Raw genomic sequence first — 18,574 nt, 5'->3', positions numbered from 1 at the left:
AGTAGCTGGGATTACAGGCACGCGCCACCATGCCCAGCTAATTTTTTGTAGCTTTAGTAGAGACGGGGTTTCACCATGTTGACCAGGATGGTCTCGATCTCTTGACCTCGTGATCCACCCGCCTCGGCCTCCCACAGTGCTGGGATTACAGGCTTGAGCCACCGCGCCCGGCCTCCCACTTTGCTTTCAAGCCAGCATTATGAGTCTTACTTGCTGTTTATGCAGAGATTGTTACTTAGTCCTTTCATTTCTGTAATACACATTGTCTTGGGGCTGCAACAGAGTCCTTTTTCCATTCGAAAATAATCTCTTATGAATCAGGTAGGCTGACTCTGAACAGGAGCAAAAGGGAGGCAAAATGCTCCCTCGGGACATGAAGTGTTTGTCTAATGCTGGCAGATCCCACCTCCAAGCCAGCTACCAAATCTCCAAGGAGAAAAGAAATGCTTGCCTTTTATCTCCTCCCTCCCCAGATAGCCCATGCCCATGGTAAGCCTGGTCAGGTCAGTCCACAGGGGTCCCATGGACCCAAAAGCAAGGCACCATCACTCCACAAGCCCCTTGGAGAAGTTCCAAAAACAACATTTGTGGCCTGAAGGTGCTCTGCCCACATCTGATCACACCCCTAAGCTCTACACAAGCACAGAGTTTAACACACATTGTCTTTGAACAACGAGTTGGCAGGCAGTATAAATGAAACATGCCTACCCAAGTGTCAGAAAGAATGCAGTATGTCTTGGCCTTAAAGGGCTCAGACTAAAAGGGGCTTTCCCCTTGTGAGACAAACCCAGGGCTGCCCCTCATTCAGTGACGATGAAGACAGAACACTTCCCCAAGGCTCTCTGCCAGGGAAGCCCTACCATCTGTGCTTGTTCTTCATGCAAAAAAAAAGAGGGACACTGAGGAAGAATGCCAAGGAGCTGAGATGCACTAGGGTGCCAATCATCACATGGTGGACAAGGGGCTCTGAAGGGATAAGAAGGCTCCAGCATTTACAAGAATATGGCAGGGCCTGAGGCTGGACAGGTCAGCAAGTCCTAGGCACATGTGCTGGCCAGTATTGCCCTCTAGGCAAACACTTTCTCAACTTCACCTGCTCCTAACTAAAGCTATTTTCAAAGAAGACACTGCTTCTCTGAGTCAATCTTCACCTCCAGTCTGAGCTCTGGACCCTACCCCTTCCTTCTCAGGGGTCCCCTCTAACAAGCCTAGTATCTCCTTGCAGCCCACAGGCTTTCTCATCAGCAAATAAGGAGGAGCGATCATTCAGCAATGACAAATCTTGGAAGTATTCTCCTCTAGCCATCTTCCTTTTTACAGCCCCAAGCACTCTAGATGTCTCAGGCAATGCTCTTCCCGGCTTTTCCTCTTTTGGTGTCCTGGAACCCCCACTCTCACCCCATCTCTAGCCTTCTGATCTTTTCAGCTCTTCACCTGGATAGTGGCTGACTACAGTCCATGCCATTAACTTTGACCATGACTTCCAAATATGTATCTTAGGAGGAGACAGCCCTCCTTGGTTATCTCCTGGACCTATGTTTTGTCCTGTGCTTTTTATTTCAAGGACAGGTACCACCAGCCTTCCTAATCTCCTAAACTAGAAACCTAGGAGTCACCCTGATACCTCTTTTTCCAACGGATGCCCCTCATCTAGTATGTTACCAGATCCTATTGACCCCCAACCTCCACAAAATCTCCTTAATCTACCTGGAGTGGATACTGTAGACGGACCCAGTCAACCTCCATTTCATCCTGTTTCTGGGGTGTGATGACTCTAAAAGCTGGACCTGAGACTACCTGGTACAGCAGCCCAACATACACATTCCTCCCTCCAGGGACTAGCCTCCTGCCCTGGGCAGCACAAGCTCAGCTGTTTCCCAAGACAACAGCTCTGGTATGTTCTGTTGTCTCTGCTCCCTGTGGACCGGCAATATGATCAGCAGGGCGAAACTGTGCTGGGGACACTGAGTTGTTTTCTTCCATCTGATTTCTGCTTGCTGGACTAGCTCCGGAAGCCCATACCCCAGGCATGTCTCCCGATAACAATGAGCATTTCATCACCACTGCAGGGAATTCAGAATTTATTCTGGATCTCCAAGCATCACAGATAATATGACTAGAAAGTGCTGCTTCCAGGGTTCCAAGGTAGCAGGGGATTGCAAGGTTGAATTCAACCTGCAGGATGGATGAATTTTTCTCAATGTTATTAAGTAAATGTGGAAAATTCCAGTGTGCATGGGGGTGGCGACATTAAGAAAGACAGGACCTGCTGGGCAAAACTTGGCACTCTTGGGGAAGAAGTGAATCAAGATCTTGCTGATCCAGAGGCTAGGAATACCTACTCAGTCCACTAATATAAGCTGGAGTGCCAGGGTGACTTAAGCTGAGCTCAGGAGAGGTGTTACTGTGGCAATTTGTTGCCATTAGAGACAAGCTCTTGGAATAAATATGCCTATCAAATATGGTAAAAGTAAAGAGGTCAAAGGTTTTTTCTGACCAATTTTGTTTGCTTTAGATTTCAGAACCATACGTTAAGAGCACAAAGAACAGTCTATTGACGAATTCTACGGAACTTGCAAGGCATGTAAGCTGTAAATAAAGCATATTACTTACCTTGTGAACACTGGTCAAGACATTTAGGAAAGAGAAATCTAGGGAAAAAAAGGGGAGATATTTAAAAGCCATTCATCTCAGAGTTGTCATTAATTATTTCCCATACAAACAGGAGTATCACTGACAAGCAACCGACTCACATGATGAGGCAAGTGGCCGCAACACTGAGCAGTAAGGATAGCCACGGGACTTCACAGCTTTCCATCAAAGCTTCCCATGCCAGGAGCCCCACAGAAGTCCCTACATGGCCAATTCTAAGTGGAATGTTGAGGAGGGGATACTGCGGACAGGACCAGCTCTTTGGTCTATGGGAGATGGAGAAAGAGCTGGTCTTTTTTGAAAGACACATGTTTTTGAGTAAAGTGGATATTTCAAGGGAAAATAAGAATTATACTCATCCAACTCTACCAGGAGCCTTTAATACTAAAGTTGCCATGCTTCTTTTTATGTACACATTAGAATCTCAGTTCCTCTTTAATCTCATTCTTTTTTTCTTTTTTGAGACGGAGTCTTGCTCTGTTACCAGGCTGGAGTGCAGTGGTGCCATCTCAGCTCACTGCAACTTCCACCTCCTGGGTTCAAGCGATTCTTCCGCCTTAGCTGGGACCACAGGCACATGCCACCATACCCTGCTAAATTTTTTTGTATTTTTAGTAGAGAAGGGGTTTCACCGTATTGGCCAGGATGGCCTAGATCTCTTGACCTCGTGATCCGCCTGCTTCGGCCTCCCAAAGTGCTGGGATTACAGGCGTAAGCCACCACGCCCGGCCTTTAATCTCATTCTTAACTCAAATGGTGAATGAAAAGCAGGAAACTGACCAACTGGATTACAGGTGAAGCAGGAGGTGGGGTAACAAGTGTGAGTTATGAGCTGGACATGGTGGCTCATGCCTGTAATCCCAGTGCTTCGGGAGGCCGAGGTGGGGTCAGGAGTTTGAGACCGGCCTGACCAACATGGTGAAACCCTGTCTCTACTAAAAATACAAAAATTAGGCAGGCATGGTGGCGTGCGCCTATAATCTCAGCTACTCGGGAGGCTGAGGCAGGAGAATTGCTTGAACCCAGGAGGAGGAGGTTGCAGTGAGCCAACATCACGCCACTGCACTCCAGCCTGGGTGACAGAGCCAGAGTGAGACTCCGTCTCAAAACAAAAACAAAGTGTGAGTTACTTAACAACTGTAACATTGCAGTAGGCTCCAGAGAAAAACTCATATTCTTACAGGGCTTCAGAACTCCTAAAACATCATAAAGCCTGCCTGAGGGAAGAAAGCTAACACTAATGGGAAGAGCTGCCTTTTATGGAGTTCCTTCTGTGGGTAAGGCACTGTGCAAGCAGCACACAAACATGATCTTTCTCTGTTGTCCTGTACACTCTGTGCCTCAGGTGTGTAACAGATGAAAGGCATGAGTTGGCTAAGCACACTAAGCTTGCTCAATGTCTCACAGACAGCAGGGCTAAGGCAGGGACCCAAGTCTGTTTGGCACCACAGAGGTCCTGTGTTTTCTTCCCTGGCAATTGGGATGCTGGCTGAAACCACTCTTCTAAATGACTGCTAGTCTAGCTGGCAGGTATTAATGATATTCACAACACCGGGGGAATTTCTCTCCTGGAATTTCCTTGGTGGTAGCAAATATTTGTCCTTTTATTTTATTTTTGACAACAGCCAGCCATATACCATTTGAAACCAAATTTAATGGATGAGCAAGCTGGGTGAATACCAGGTTGGACTGTGGATCCCGTTCTCTTACTTGACTCCCTTGTAATTTTGAAAGAATTCTAAGGAGGAAACCCCATGTGCTATGAGCAAGGTCAAAGGGACTGGAACAAGGGAAGACACATCCACACCAGAGTCTCCTAAGAACAGAACTCACTGACTTCACTGTGCTCACAGTCCAGAGAAGGCCTGTCGCACAATAAGCATTCTTTTATTTACTTATTTAATTTTTAAAGTTTTACTTAAAAAAATGTAAACAATGGAGCAACTGTTCAGTTGGTGAAGCAAGTCAGCTCTTTTTTTTGAGACAAGGTCTCACTTTGTTGCCCAAGTTGGAGTGCACTGGCGTGAACACAGCTCACTGCAACCTCAACCCACCAGGCTCAAGCAATTCTCCAGCCTCAGACTCCCAAGTAGCTGGGACTACAGGTGCTCACTACCACACCTTGTTAATTAATTAATTATTATTATTTTTTTTTTTTGCAGAGATGGGGTCTTGCTATGTTTCCCAGGCTGGTCGCAAGCATCCTCCAACCTTCCATCTTCCAAGTGTGCTGGGATTATAGGCATAAGCCACTGTGCCCTAATTTTGTATTTCTAGTAGAGATGGGGTTTCTCCATGTTGGTCAGGCTGGGCTTGAACTCCCGACCTGAAGTGATCCACCCGTGTTAGCCTCCCAAAGTGCTGGGATTACAGGCATGAGCCACCGTGCCCAGCGGGAGCTCCCATTTATTTAGCAGAGATTTTGTAAGTCCTTATTATATACTAACTGTTAAACAGAAATAGTTCTCCCTCACAAAAGCCAAGTTTGTATTCCATAATTTCTCTCTCTTTTTTGGCTACAAGTCCAAAACTGAGGACCTAGCACTAATAAAAGAACAGCATTGACTACACACAAGGTGACTAACGCATTCCAAAAGATGTGTCTCCTTCTGGTGAGTGGAAAAAAATTGCTTTCAGTACACTTACACACCACATCCTGTATCTACCTGTGCTCCATGTAGCAGCTCATGGGGTCCACACATGCTGTGATGGCACCAATGGTGAAGGAGGCCTTGACATTTGAGTCTGGGTGGGTCTGCAGGGCCTGGACAACATCAATAACATCTGTGTAGCTGGGAAAGGTAAAAAGGGAATGATTAGTTTACTGACTGGCATTGCAAAGTGGAGGAAGAGGGGAATGCTGAGTGGCTGACTGAAAAAGGATGGAAAGAAAACCAAAAGAAGAGCCTGCAATCCGGTCCGTTGGTGTCACTCCACTTCATGACACGCAGCCCCTGGAATCTACAGTGTTTCTACATTCCCAAGTTCCATTAGTCCTCCTAACTGTGCAAGAGTGAGTGGAAGAACCACCCTGCTCTAGTGGCAAAAGGAAACCTGCAGGTGACCCTGGAGCTCTGAGGGTGGGACCTATTGTTCTAAGGCCTGTTTTCTAATCAAGTTAGGAGCTCCTGCCACTTGCCTATTTTCTTTAGTAGCTCCTTTCTTTCTTCCCACTTCTCAGAACACAGGCAAGAGAGAAAGGGGGATTGCATCCAGGCCCACCCAGGTCAGCAGACCCATCCACGTCAAATACAGCTCACGTTGGTACTTCCTGCCTGGAACTCTCTCCAAACTCCAAACTCCTTGTCCTTTTCAGCAGATGGACTCTACTCTTTCAGATGCTAAGCTCAAAGATTTTTTTTTGGTCTCCTTTTACTCCATTTTTTTCTGTCTTCAAAATATAACAAGAAGAGATCACTGCTTACACCCCCGTGCTCCCACTGGATCCAAACTGTTATCATCTCTTGCTTAGATTGCCCCAACAACCTCCCAGCTGTCACTGCTTCTGTCCCTGCCTCTCTCTGATCTGTTTTCAACACAGATGCCAGAGGGATATGCTAAACCCAGAGTCAGATCATGTCATTCCTCTGCTCAAAACCCTCTGGCTGCTTCCATCTCATTCTGTGAAAGCCAAAGCCCTGACAATGGCCCGGGCAGCCCTCTATGACCTGACCCCCTGCGGAGTAGCGAAGAATTTCATCTACCATCATTTCCCTTGCCCTAATCCAGCCACTTTGGCCTCCTGGCTCTTTTCTGAACATGCCAGGCATACTTCTACCTCTGCATTCTTTGTCTCCCTGGAATGTTCTTTTCCTCAGGTATCTGCATGGGTTGTTCTCTCTCCCTTCAGGTCTCTGCTCAGGTGGCATCTTATGGGGTGCATTCTCTGACTTCATACACCCTGTGTGATCCAGCAACCCTCCCTTCATGGCATTCCCTGCCTCCTCCTCCAAGTTTCTTCAAAGCACCAATCAGCAGCTACTTATACCCTATTTTCTCATTTATTTGTTTACTGTCTCCATAATAAGAATGTCAGGTGGTTGTTGAGTGCTGTAATCTCTGCTGCCTAAAGCAGGGTAGGTAAATAAACTGGATGTTCAACGCTGAGCAGGCCTCTGGCCACTCCAAGAGGGCACCTAGTCTCTTCACCTTGTAGAGGAGAACTCTTTCCTGATTGATCCAGCCTATTACCAAAAGGTTTGTTTCTATGGAACTAAGTCAAACCTAACGGGAAGCCCTTCTGATCACATGGGCCTGGTTTAGCCTGAGCCCTCTGGAAGCCAGTGTTGGAGGTGGTGTGGACAAGTACAGCCTGCTTGAGTTGTTCTTGAGTTCCTATGAACAACTTATCTGTAAAAAGGCCCTTGACTTTATCCCAGACTACAGTATTCCACCCCATCCAAGGTTCTCCTGAGTCATGATCAGCCAGCAGTGTTTCAGTAAGGAATGGGGTGTACTAGGTCTTAGAATTCCTCCAGGGGGCCTGGCAGCCCTCTGCTCACAGCCTTCTCTTCTGTGGGGCTTCTCCCCTGCCTGGGCATGTGTGTATGACCATGTGGGGCTCTTTCCACTGAGTGCCTGGCTGGGCCTGGATGCCAGGAGAGTCCTACCCACAACATGCACTGCCAGGCCCATATAGAAGCATGCCTGGTAAGCAGGGCTGGCGTGTGTGTGCTGCCCCACATCCCTCTGTGGTGGTGTTTAATGGAGTTAATGGATTTAATTCTTATGGTTAATGTGAAACATGTGCTCACTCAGATTGTAGACTTAAATTGCAAACATAAAATAGCCTACAGGAGACTGAAGTGTAAAGCAGTAGAGACTCATTTATTTTTTTTATTTTTTCTTTTTTTTCTTATGTCAGGTACACAAGGAAGAGACTCATTTCTTAGGGTAGCAAAGGATGACTGAAAAAGATTTACAAGCCATGCTTGAGGAATCATTTTAATATAACAGGATTTCCCTTAGAGAGGGTAGCTGGGGAATTCCTAGGTTTTCAAAGCATTTCATTTCATCAAGGAAATGGGGCCTAGGCAGCTGGGAACTGCCTCAAGAGAGGAGGCCCTGGGCTATTCACTCTATCCATTAAGGGAATCCTTGCTAGAACCTCCCACTCTCCCCAGCCCCATAATCATCCTGGATGATGCCTCCACACAGGAAGAGCAGCCCTCACCCAGAAGGAAGCACCATGCTCAAGTTACTAGAGCCTTTTTTTTTTTTTTTCCTTTTAGAGACAGAGCCTTGCTCTGTAGCCCAGGCTAGAGTGCAGTGGCTGGGTCACAGCTCACTGCAAACTCCACCCTCCAGGCTCAAGCGATCCTCCTTCCTCAGTCTCTTGAGTAACTGGGACCACCACACCCAGCTAAGTTTTTGGATTTTTGGTAGACAGAGGATTTTACCATGTTGCTCAGGCTGCTCTCAAACTCCTGAGCTCAAGTGACTCACCCACCTTGGCCTCCGAAGGTGCTGGGCTTACAGGTGTGTACCATGGTGCCGGCGCTACAGCTTGTACCAGACTGCTTGGGCTTACTGACCCAATTGCATGATGAAGGCAAAAAACTGTCTCTTCATGTTTGCTAGCTGTCAGTATTTTCTTTATTAAAAATATAAACAAAACAAAAAAACCCAGCAGGACCTTAACTTTCTTTTCTCTAAAACAACAGATAATCTATTCAAGCCAAACAAAACAAAACAAAACAAAACAAAAAAAAAAAAAACAACAACCAGAGATATTGCCGGGCGCAGTGGCTCACGCCTGTAATCCCAGCACTTTGGGAGGTCGAGGCGGGTGGATCACGAGGTCAAGAGATCGAGACAATCCTGGTCAACATGGTGAAACCCCGTCTCTACTAAAAATACAAAAAATTAGCTGGGCATGGTGGCGTGTGCCTGTAATCCCAGCTACTCAGGAGGCTGAGGCAGGAGAATTGCCTGAACCCAGGAGGCGGAGGTTGCGGTGAGCCAAGATCGCGCCATTGCACTCCAGCCTGGGTAACATGAGTGAAACTCCGTCTCAAAAAAAAAAAAAAAAAAATCTATTCAAGTCTCCTCTGGGCTCAGTTTTATGTTTTCAATTTAAGCCTACAATCTGAGTGGGCACAAATTTTTACATTAATTTCAATTTTTGTTGTGAGAGATATTTTGTTTTTAATGTAGATAATTTTAAAGAATGATTTTATAACATTCCAGAGTATAAATATAGCCTCTCAAATTCCCTAAAATTAATTTTTAAAAATTCAGTTTCCCAGTTTTACTTATATTTATTTGTGTGCCTGTGTGTATTAAATTTTATACAATTTTACCACCTGTGTAGGTATTTTTTTTTTTTTTTTGAGAGGGAGTTTCGCTCTTGTTGCCCAGGCTGGAGTGCAATGGGCACAATCTCAACTCACAGAACCCTCCGCCTACTGGGTTCAAGCGATTCTCCTGCCTCAGCCTCCCAAGTAGCTGGGATTATAGGCATGTGCCATCATGCCCAGCTAATCCCGTATTTTAAGTAGAGATGGAATTTCTCCATGTTGGTCAGGCTGGTCTTGAACTCCTGATCTCAAGTGATTCACCTGCCATGATCTGCCAAAGCACTGGGATTACAGGTGTGAACCACCGTGCCCGGCCACGTTCTTATATCCATCACCATGGTCAAGATACTAAACAGTTCCAACATACAAGGATCCCTTGTATTACCTTTTCATAAACACACCCACCTCCCTTCTGCCCTCCACTCCCATTCTGACTCCGTCAATCACTAATCTGTCCTCCATTTCTAAAACTTTGTTATTTTAAAATACATAAATTCAATTTTTAAAACAACAATTAACAGTTCCACTTGGTATCAAAGTTCAATTCTGCTGCCCCACTGCTGCACTAAATTGAATGGCATCAGGCCACTCTAGGGGCTTAAGAAATATCTGTCCTATATTACAAGTTTCCCCAAAGAATGCTATAAATGAAAATAAAGCTGGGCTGGGCATGTTGCTTACGTCCGTAATCACAGCACTTTGGGAGGCTGAGGTGGGAAGACTGCTTGTGCTCAGGAGTTCAAGACCAGCCTGGGCAACATAGGGAGACCCCCAACTCTAGAAACAAAGGCCAAGAATCGGGTGCAGTGGCTCATGCCTGTAATCCCAGTACTTTGGAAGGCAGAGGAGGGCGGATCACTTGAGGTCAGGAGTTTGAGACCAGCCTGATCAACATGGAGAAATTCCGTCTCTACTAAAAATACAGAATTAGCTGGGCATGGTGGTGCATGTCTGTAATCCCAGCTATTTGGGAGGTGGAGGTTGCAGTGAGCTGAGATCATGCCACTCTACTTCAGCCTGGAGGACAGAGCAAGACTCAGTTTCCAAAAAAAAAAAAAAAAAGCCAGGAGCAGTGGCTCACAGCTGTAATCCCAGCACTTTGAAAGGCTGAGGCAGGCGAATCATCTGAGGTCAGGAGTTTGAGACCAGCCTGGGCAACATAGTAAAATCCAATCTTTACTAAAAAATACAAAAATTAGCTGGGTGTGGTGGCATGCACCTGTAATCCCAGCTACTTGGGAGACGGAGGTGGGAGTATCGCTTGAACTCGGGAGGTGGAGGCTGCAGTGAGCTGATATCATACCATTGTACTCCACCCTGAGCAACAGAGCAAGACTCTGTTTCTTTTTTTTTTTTTTTTTTTTTGAGACGGAGTCTCACTGTCACCCAGGCTGGAGTGCAATGGCGCAATCTCGGCTTCCGGCAACCTCCACTTCCCAGGTTCAAGCCATTTTCTTGCCTCTGCCTCCTGAGTAGCTGGGATTACAGGTGCATGCCACCACGCCCAGCTAATTTTTGTATTTTTAGTAGAGACGGGGTTTCAACATCTTGGCCAGACTGGTCTCAAACTCCTGACCTCATGATCCACCCACCTCAGCCTCCCAAAGTGCTGGGATTACAGGCGTGAACCACCGCGCCCAGCCGACTCTGTTTCAAAAAGAAAGAAAATAATGCCATATTCAAGGAACACAATTCTCAATATGAGAAGCCTCTGGGATCTCCCACCACCAACAGCCTAAATAATGGGCATGAAGGCCCAGAACCAAGCGATGGACATGCTATGAAGGAGGCTGCTATATGGGCCCAGCCGGTAAGAACAGTGTCTTAGTGAAGATCCACAACATTTAGCTGCTATTCTGACTGACGTCCTCCAGTTAATGGACTAGAGGTCCCCATATCCTGGGTCTGTGATGGAGCAAAGGCTGGGTGTGCAGTAAAAGAATGGGCTGGTCACACAATGTCACTGTAGTCCAGAAGCAGCCAGGAAAGCTGACACTTCTGCAGACTTCTAAAGTCAAGACAAGAAGTCAGTGATGCTCTCCAAAGTGTTGGGAGTTGGAAATGACTTCAGCTGCATATTGTCAAGCTGCCGAATTAATCTCCAGGTCCACAGCCTCAGTGACAATCAACTGGTGGCAGCAGGAGGTGAACAAGGAGGTCAACCCATTCCTTTGACTAGTAGAAGCAATAGAAAACCAGAAGAAAACAAGTGGTTTCAAGCCCAGACTCTTCCTCTGGTTTCTAGGACCTCAGCCCACAAGCAGGACAGAGGGCTGATAGAAGGGAAGCTGGAGGCAAGGTATGAGAACAAGACTCAAAGTGGAAATCTGGCCTGCTGGGGTGCACCACCCTCCCAGCCTCCTTCCTCAGTACCACCCTCCCAGCTTTCCTCCAATTCCCATCACCACAGCCAGGACACCAAATGGGGCTTTGGATTGGGACCCATTCTTTACTGGAAACAATTAGCCAACTGCAAACACTAACATAGCACAAAAGCACTTTGTAAGAACTGCCAAAAGCTTCTTTATTACCACCAAACTTAACGACACTAGTGAAAAGCACAGCTCCCGTTTTCCTGACTGCACATTCCCCTCTGGGTCTGGGGTGGTGACGGGTCTGTGAGGGGCTCCTCCATGAAAGGCCTTAGAACAAGTCAAGAGAACCTCCTTTCAGCCAGGGTCCCCTGGAGCAGTGGTACAAGCTCTGTCAAACCTGCCCTCTGATGTTGCACACATGCTTACAGAGACTTCATGAGCTAGTCAGCTTATAATCACAGTTCTGCACATAGCCCAGAAAAGGGAGCTTCTTAACCAATGTGAATATTCAGACTCCTCACTGAGGGTCCCAGGAAACTCTCCTAGGCTAGCCATCCAGGGCGTGGTGAGGCTGGAGACTGCAGAGTATGAGGGTCATCTCTGCAATTCCACAAGAAGGAGGACTGAAACAGATTAAGCTCCCTTATTTAGATGATGAAGGAAGAGGCTTAGGGACCACTACTGTTGCAAGAATTACCAATAAATCTTACCAGCTTCCCTAATTCCCTACCTTGTCAGGGTATGATAATATTAAAGCCAAAATGAAAACTTGTGTGGAAGCTATACTAGCCTATAGGCCATAGGATGGTAACAGGGTCACTGCTTGCTTAAGGCTTCTCTGTAGCACAGACACTGCTCATGCAAGTGTAGAGTCTATTCTGTGCTCCAGGTTTGTTACACATGAAATAAGAGTAATGGCAAGGTCATCACCCTGATTTGACTATTCCCAGGAGACTTCCAATGCTCACCCTTGTAACACCACCAGCAGTCTGGTCTTCTTGCGGATGTAGGCTGACTGGCGGGCAGAGCGGTTCTGCCGGGCCTCCAGGGCACTGGAAAGGTATCTCTGGAAGTGTGCAGCATGAAAACATTCGGAGCTGTCCATGATTTGGCGGTACACCATCCATCTGGAAAGGGAAAATGTAACCTCAGCATGGGGGCCACCTGATGGCCTGGCACCATAGGTTCAGCCATGGATTCAAATGTGAACATGACTCCTAAAGCCGTTCTGCCCAGTGAATCCATTCAGGAGAAAACCATCCTGGTCTCACAGAAAAAAGGCAGAGGACATTGAATGTGTTGGAAGCCCAGTATCCTGAAACCACTGTCATTGGGACTTTTGATAGGAAACCCCTTGCCATAAGGAAAACGGTCAGGTAAGCACTTGACCAACAGACTTCAGAGGTAAGAAAGACTCCTGACCAGGCAGTCACTTCTACCCATTTCTTTTTTTTTTTTTGAGACGGAGTTTCGCTCTTGTTACCCAGGCTGCAGTGCAATGGCGCAATCTCGGCTCACCGCAACCTCCGCCTCCCGGGTTCAGGCAATTCTCCTGCCCCAGCCTCCTGAGTCGCTGGGATTACAGGCACGCGCCACCATGCCCAGCTAATTTTTCGTATTTTTAGTAGAGACGGGGGTTTCACCATGTTGACCAGGATGGTCTCGATCTCTTGACCTCATGATCCACCCGCCTCGGCCTCCCACAGTGCTGGGATTACAGGCTTGAGCCACCGCGCCCGGCCTACTTCTACCCATTTCTTATGCTTAGCAAGACACTAACTGAAGCCATGCAAAAGATGGCTTCAGTTAGTCTTTTGCTAAGCATAAGAAATGGGTAGAATGTTTATAGAACAAAAGCACTAGACATGGGGAACCTGTTTGACATACAGTACTTAATAAATAAGGTCCAGTATTTCCTGAGCATCCCTCTGAAATATGCCTCCCTATTCCCCACAATATCCCATCCTAAACTGCCGACTCTCTATGCAATTTTGCGCTTCTAAATTTCTTTACGGCCTCCTGCAGGATGCCTTACTTTGGGGAAGACGGACTAGATATTAAATGCCTGGTTCAATCAGCAAGGGTTGTTTAGTAATCTGACAGCCAGGTGGAAGTGAAGGATGAAGGATTTTCCTAATTTCACCTGGGCCAACCTGTCCCAGCTGCATCTGAACTCATGCAGTCTCCTTGTGCTCATGGAAGGATCATGACATCCCTCAGCTCCTAAGTTTTTATAACCATCATGGCCCTGAACTTCCCTGCTGACCAGGTGCACTCCGAGGCCTCTGCACTTGCTCGACCTGCTGCTACAATACGCTCCCCCAGATATCCACATGGTTTATTCCTTAAAAGTCTTTGCTCAAATATCACCTTTTTAGTGAAGTTTTTCCTGACCACCCAATTTAAAATTGGAATCTAAGCTGGGCACACAGTAGCTTGTGCCTATAATCCCAGCAACTTTGTAGGCTGAGGTGGGAGGATCACTTGAGTTCAGGAGTTTGAGACCAGCCTGGAAAACATAGCAAAACCCCATCTCTAAAAAATTTTTCAAAAATTAGTTGGAGCCGGGCGCGGTGGCTCAAGCCTGTAATCCCAGCACTTTGGGAGGCCGAGGCGGGTGGATCACGAGGTCAAGAGATCGAGACCATCCTGGTCAACATGGTGAAACCCCGTCTCTACTAAAAATACAAAAAATTAGCTGGGCATGGTGGCACATGCCTGTAATCCCAGCGACTCAGGAGGTTGAGGCAGGAGAATTGCCTGAACCCAGGAGGCGGAGGTTGCGGTGAGCCGAGATCGTGCCATTGCACTCCAGCCTGGGTAACAAGAGTGAAACTCCGTCTCAAAAAAAAAAAAAAAAAAAAAAAAAAAAAAAAAAAAATTAGTTGGATGTGGCTAGGCACAGTGGCTCACGCCTGTAATCCCAGCACTTTGGGAGGCCAAGGCGGGCAGATCACTTGAGGTCATGAGTTCGAGACAAGCTTGGCCAATATGGTGAAACCCTGTCTCTACTAAAAATTTAAAAATTAGCTGGGTGTGGTGGTGCGCGCCTGTATTCCCAGCTAGTCGGGGGAGGCTGGGGCAGGAGAATCGCTTGAACCCTGGAGGCAGAGGTTGCAGTGAGCCAAGATTGTGCCATTGTACTCCAGCCTGGGCATCACAGCAAGACTCCATATCAAAAAAAAAAACAATTAGTTGGGTGTGATGGTGCATACCTGTAGTTCTACCTACTTGGGAGGGTGAGGTGAGAGGATAATATGAACCCAGGAGTTTGAGGCTACAGCGAACTATGATCATGCCACTGTACCTGACTTTGGGTGACAGAGAGAGACCCTGCCTCTAAAAACAAAACAAAAAACTGGAACCCCACCCCCAGCCCTGCACTTCCTATAACCTTCCCTGTTTTCTTTTTTTTTTTTTTTTTTTTTTTTTTTTGAGACGGAGTTTCACTCTTGTTACCCAGGCTGGAGTGCAATGGCGTGATCTCGGCTCACCGCAACCTCCGCCTCCTGGGTTCAGGCAATTCTCCTGCCTCAGCCTCCTGAGTAGCTGGGATTACAGGCACATGCCACCATGCCCAGCTAATGTTTTGTATTTTTAGTAGAGACGGGGTTTCACCATGTTGACCAGGATGGTCTCGATCTCTTGACCTTGTGATCCACCCACCTCGGCCTCCCAAAGTGCTGGGATTACAGGCTTGAGCCACCGCGCCCGGCTTCTTTTTTTTTTTTTAAGACAGAGTCTCATTCTGTAGCCCAGGCTGGAGTGCAGTGGCATGATCTCAGCTCACTGCAACCTCCGCCTCCCAGGTCCTGGTTCAAGAAATTCTTCTGCCTCAGCCTCCTGAGTAGCTGGGATTACAGCCCCGTGCCACCATGCCTAGCTAATTTTTAAAATATTTTTAGCAGAGATGGGGTTTCATCACATTAGCCAGGCTGGTCTTGAACTCCTGACCTCAAGTGATCTGCCTGCCTCGGCCTCCCAAAGTGCTGGGATTACAGGCATCAGCCACTGTGCCTGGCCCCCTGCTTTATTTTCTGTTTTTTGTTTTGTTTTTTAATCAGGGTCTCACTCTGCTACCCAGGCTGGGATGCAGTAGCACAATCTCAGCTCACTGCAGCCTCGCCCTCCTGGGCTCAAGTAATCCTCCCACCTCAGCCTCCCAAGTAGGTGGGACTACAGGTGTGTGCCACCATGCTCAGCTAATTTTTATATTTTTGTAGGTTTTGCCATTTTGCCAAGGCTGGTCTCAAATTCCTGGGCTCAAGCAATCCACCCGCTTTGGCCTCCCAAAGTGCTGGGATTACAGGTGTGAGTCACTGCACCTGGCCCCTTCACTGCTTTATTTTCTCCACAGAACTTTTTACTAGTTAATATATTTTTCCTTATCTGTTTGTCTTCCCAAACTAGAATGTAAGCTCCATAAGAGCAGAGATTTTTGTGTCTGTTTGTTCATCGATGTATTCCCTCACAGTCAGAACAATGCCTGGTATACAGGAAGTGCTCAGTATAGCGTGTTAAATGAATGGATGACTACCATGCTGATACCAGTCACACCAAGACCAGTACATGTCTAAGGTTTCCCAGTGCCTAGACAGGCCCAAGTTAGAATCTCTTTCCCCAAAGCAAAGGCAGCAGCTATACTAACCTGCCATATTCCTTATGCAGAGTGACCAGAAAAGCACAGAGCTCGATAGCGTGACAGCCTGGGAGGCCGGTTACAATGGTGATAATTACCTACATGAAGAAAAAGTCATGTGTTTGCAATTCAATTGCATCGCGTTTTGTAAGAAGAGATTAAGAGAACTGACTTCTGGTGGTAAGCATTGTGGGTCTGAACCTCAGCATGACCACTAACTCTGTGACCTTAGGCCAATGACAGACCTACCTTGTAAGGTAGATGTGAGGATTAACTGACTTAACGTAAGCAAAGTGTTTAGAACAGTGCTTGGCACATAGCAAATACCATATAAAATGTAATGTTACTAGTCTAATTTTTACTAGAGTAGTATACTAATTAGAGCAGATTGTGAATAGATCAGTTAAAGTACAATGCATTAAAGGATCTACCTGCTTGAGACCACAGATCTCTTCTGTAAAGCAGACATTCAGGAATATTATTACTTTTTTCCAGTAGTAACACTTCTTAGGAAAACACTGGGTAGAAAGGAGGTCTGGGACAAAAATGCCCAGGCTACACTGGTGTGGTAAACTAGGGCAGAGGACAGGAGAGTGGTGCTGGGATGCTTCTGCCTGGTTGCCTGTGCCACCGAAGCCACATGTCCAGGGCTAACCAGGGCTAAGGCCTTTTTTTTTTTTTTTTTTTGAGATGGAGTCACTCTGTCGCCCAGGCTGGAGTGCCATGGCACGATCTTGGCTCACTGCAAACTTTGCCTCTTGGGTTCAAGTGATTCTCCTGTCTTAGCCTCCCAAGTAGACGGGACTACAGGCACCTGCCACCATGCCTGGCTAATTTTTGTATTTTTAGTAGAGAAGGGGTTTCACCTTACTGGTCAGGCTGGTCTCAAACTCCTGACCTCAGGTGATCCACCCGCCTTGGCCTCCCAAAGTGCTGGAACAAGTAGGTATTTTCAGACGCTTTATACTCTCACCTAAGGGAAAAAATGATGCTTCTGATTGCTTGGTTCTTCTATTTCCTTTTGCAGCCAAGTATCTTCTAGACTTGCATGGAAATAAATGCCCTCTTTGAGTCTATGAAGACTTATGGTTCTGGGCTGGGCATGGTGGCTCAAGTCTGTAAACCCAGCACTTTGGGAGGCCGAGGCAGGCAGATCACTTGAAGTTAGGAGTTCAAGACCAGCCTGGCCAACATAGTGAAATCCCGTTTCTACTAAAAATACAAAAATTAGCTGGGCATGACGACGTGTGCCTGAAGTCCCGCTATTCGGAGGGCTGAGGCAGGAGAATTGCTTGAACCTGGGAGGTGGAGGTTGCAGTGAGTTGATATGGTGCCACTGTACTCCAGCCTGGTGACAGAGTGAGGTTCCATCTCAAAAAGAAAGCCAGGCACATTGGCTCACACCTGTAATCCCAACACTCTGGAAGGTGAGGCGGGAGGATCACCTGAGGTCCAGAGTTCGAGACCATCTTGGCCAATATAATGAAACCCCATTTCTATTAAAATAAAAAAAATTAGCTGGGTGCAGTGGTGGGCACTTGTAATTCCAGCTACTTGGGAGGCTGAGACAGGAGAACTGCCTCAGCTGAGATTGCACCACTGCACTCCAGCCTGGGTGACAGAGCAAGATACTATCTCGAAAAAAAACCAAAAAACAAAAACCAGACTTATGGTTCTGAAGGAATGTTAGGAGGGGGTCAAGAGGAGGGAAGCATGAGGCAGAAGCAGATTAAAATCCACTCTGGCGGCCAGACCCAGTGGTTCACACCTGTAATCCCAGCACTTTGGAGGGCCAGGGCAGGTGGATCACCTGAGGTCAGGAGTTTGAGACTAGCCTGGCCAACATGGTGAAATGCTGTCTCTACTAAAAATACAAAAATTAGTCGGGGGTGGTGGTGCATGCCTGTAATCCCAGCTATTCTGGAGGCTGAGATAGGAGAATCACTTGAACACAGGAGGCAGAAGGTGCACTGAACAGAGATTGCACCATTGCACTCCAGCCTGGGCAAGAGAGCTAGACTGTCTCAAAAAAAAAAAAAACAAAAAAACAACAAAAACAAAAACCCACTCTGGGAAAGATAGTGTTTACAAAGTATAATCTTACCCTGGTGACTCCAGCAAGGCCTGAATAACATGGGTGCCCTTCCTCATATTAAGCACAATGTGTCAACAACTGCCAGACAAGTACGAGAGCACTGAGTAGTTTAAACCGATCGAGAGGCCAGGAAAGGGCATGCAAGATTCCAGGGTTTTATGACTTTCATGAGGCTTGGCCAGGGTTAACGCAGACACCTGGCACAGTCATTGTATACAGCAGGTTGTATGTGTATCATTACATTTCAGGATCCAAGGAAGTGGAGAGTCCTGTAACAGGGACTCCATCTGAGATCCTTTTGTTAACTGACACAAAAGATCCAGGGGTAGGTTCTCAAGATTATCTTTCTGTGAATTCCCAGCATATTTGGTGAGCTCCTCTACCTTGTCATTTTCTACTATGTTAGTAGGGTTGATTTCAGCTTGCTGTAGCAGGACAGGAAGATGGGTCTGGATCACGGGCTCCTGGCTAATGCTGCTGATGGCGAAATGCTGGAGAAACCTAAAAACACAAAGACAAGGCTATTATGTTACCATCCTAGCCTCTCCTGAATGTGCCTACTCATGTGAAAAAG

At 46.9% G+C, this 18,574-nt stretch overlaps 1 protein-coding gene across 3 annotated transcripts in view; it reads right to left on the bottom strand.

Moving 5' to 3' along the window:
• CUNH20orf194 (chromosome unknown C20orf194 homolog) overlaps positions 1 to 18,574 on the bottom strand; it is a 151,851-nt gene that overhangs the window by 25,872 nt on the left and 107,405 nt on the right. For all 3 annotated transcript variants that reach the window (XM_032295560.1, XM_032295561.1, XM_032295562.1), the window contains 5 exons: positions 18,384 to 18,501; positions 15,915 to 16,003; positions 12,235 to 12,393; positions 5,319 to 5,444; positions 2,614 to 2,651 (listed from right to left, as the gene is read on the bottom strand). In XM_032295560.1, coding sequence (XP_032151451.1) covers positions 2,614 to 2,651; positions 5,319 to 5,444; positions 12,235 to 12,393; positions 15,915 to 16,003; positions 18,384 to 18,501 — 530 coding nt within the window. The remainder of the gene's footprint in view (positions 1 to 2,613; positions 2,652 to 5,318; positions 5,445 to 12,234; positions 12,394 to 15,914; positions 16,004 to 18,383; positions 18,502 to 18,574) is intronic.

This window comes from Sapajus apella, unplaced genomic scaffold (assembly GCF_009761245.1).
Source record: "Sapajus apella isolate SASKATOON/1434 unplaced genomic scaffold, GSC_monkey_1.0 scaffold33, whole genome shotgun sequence".
Classification (NCBI taxonomy): Eukaryota; Metazoa; Chordata; class Mammalia; order Primates; family Cebidae; genus Sapajus; species Sapajus apella.
This window is presented reverse-complemented; position numbering and strand designations above follow the sequence as displayed.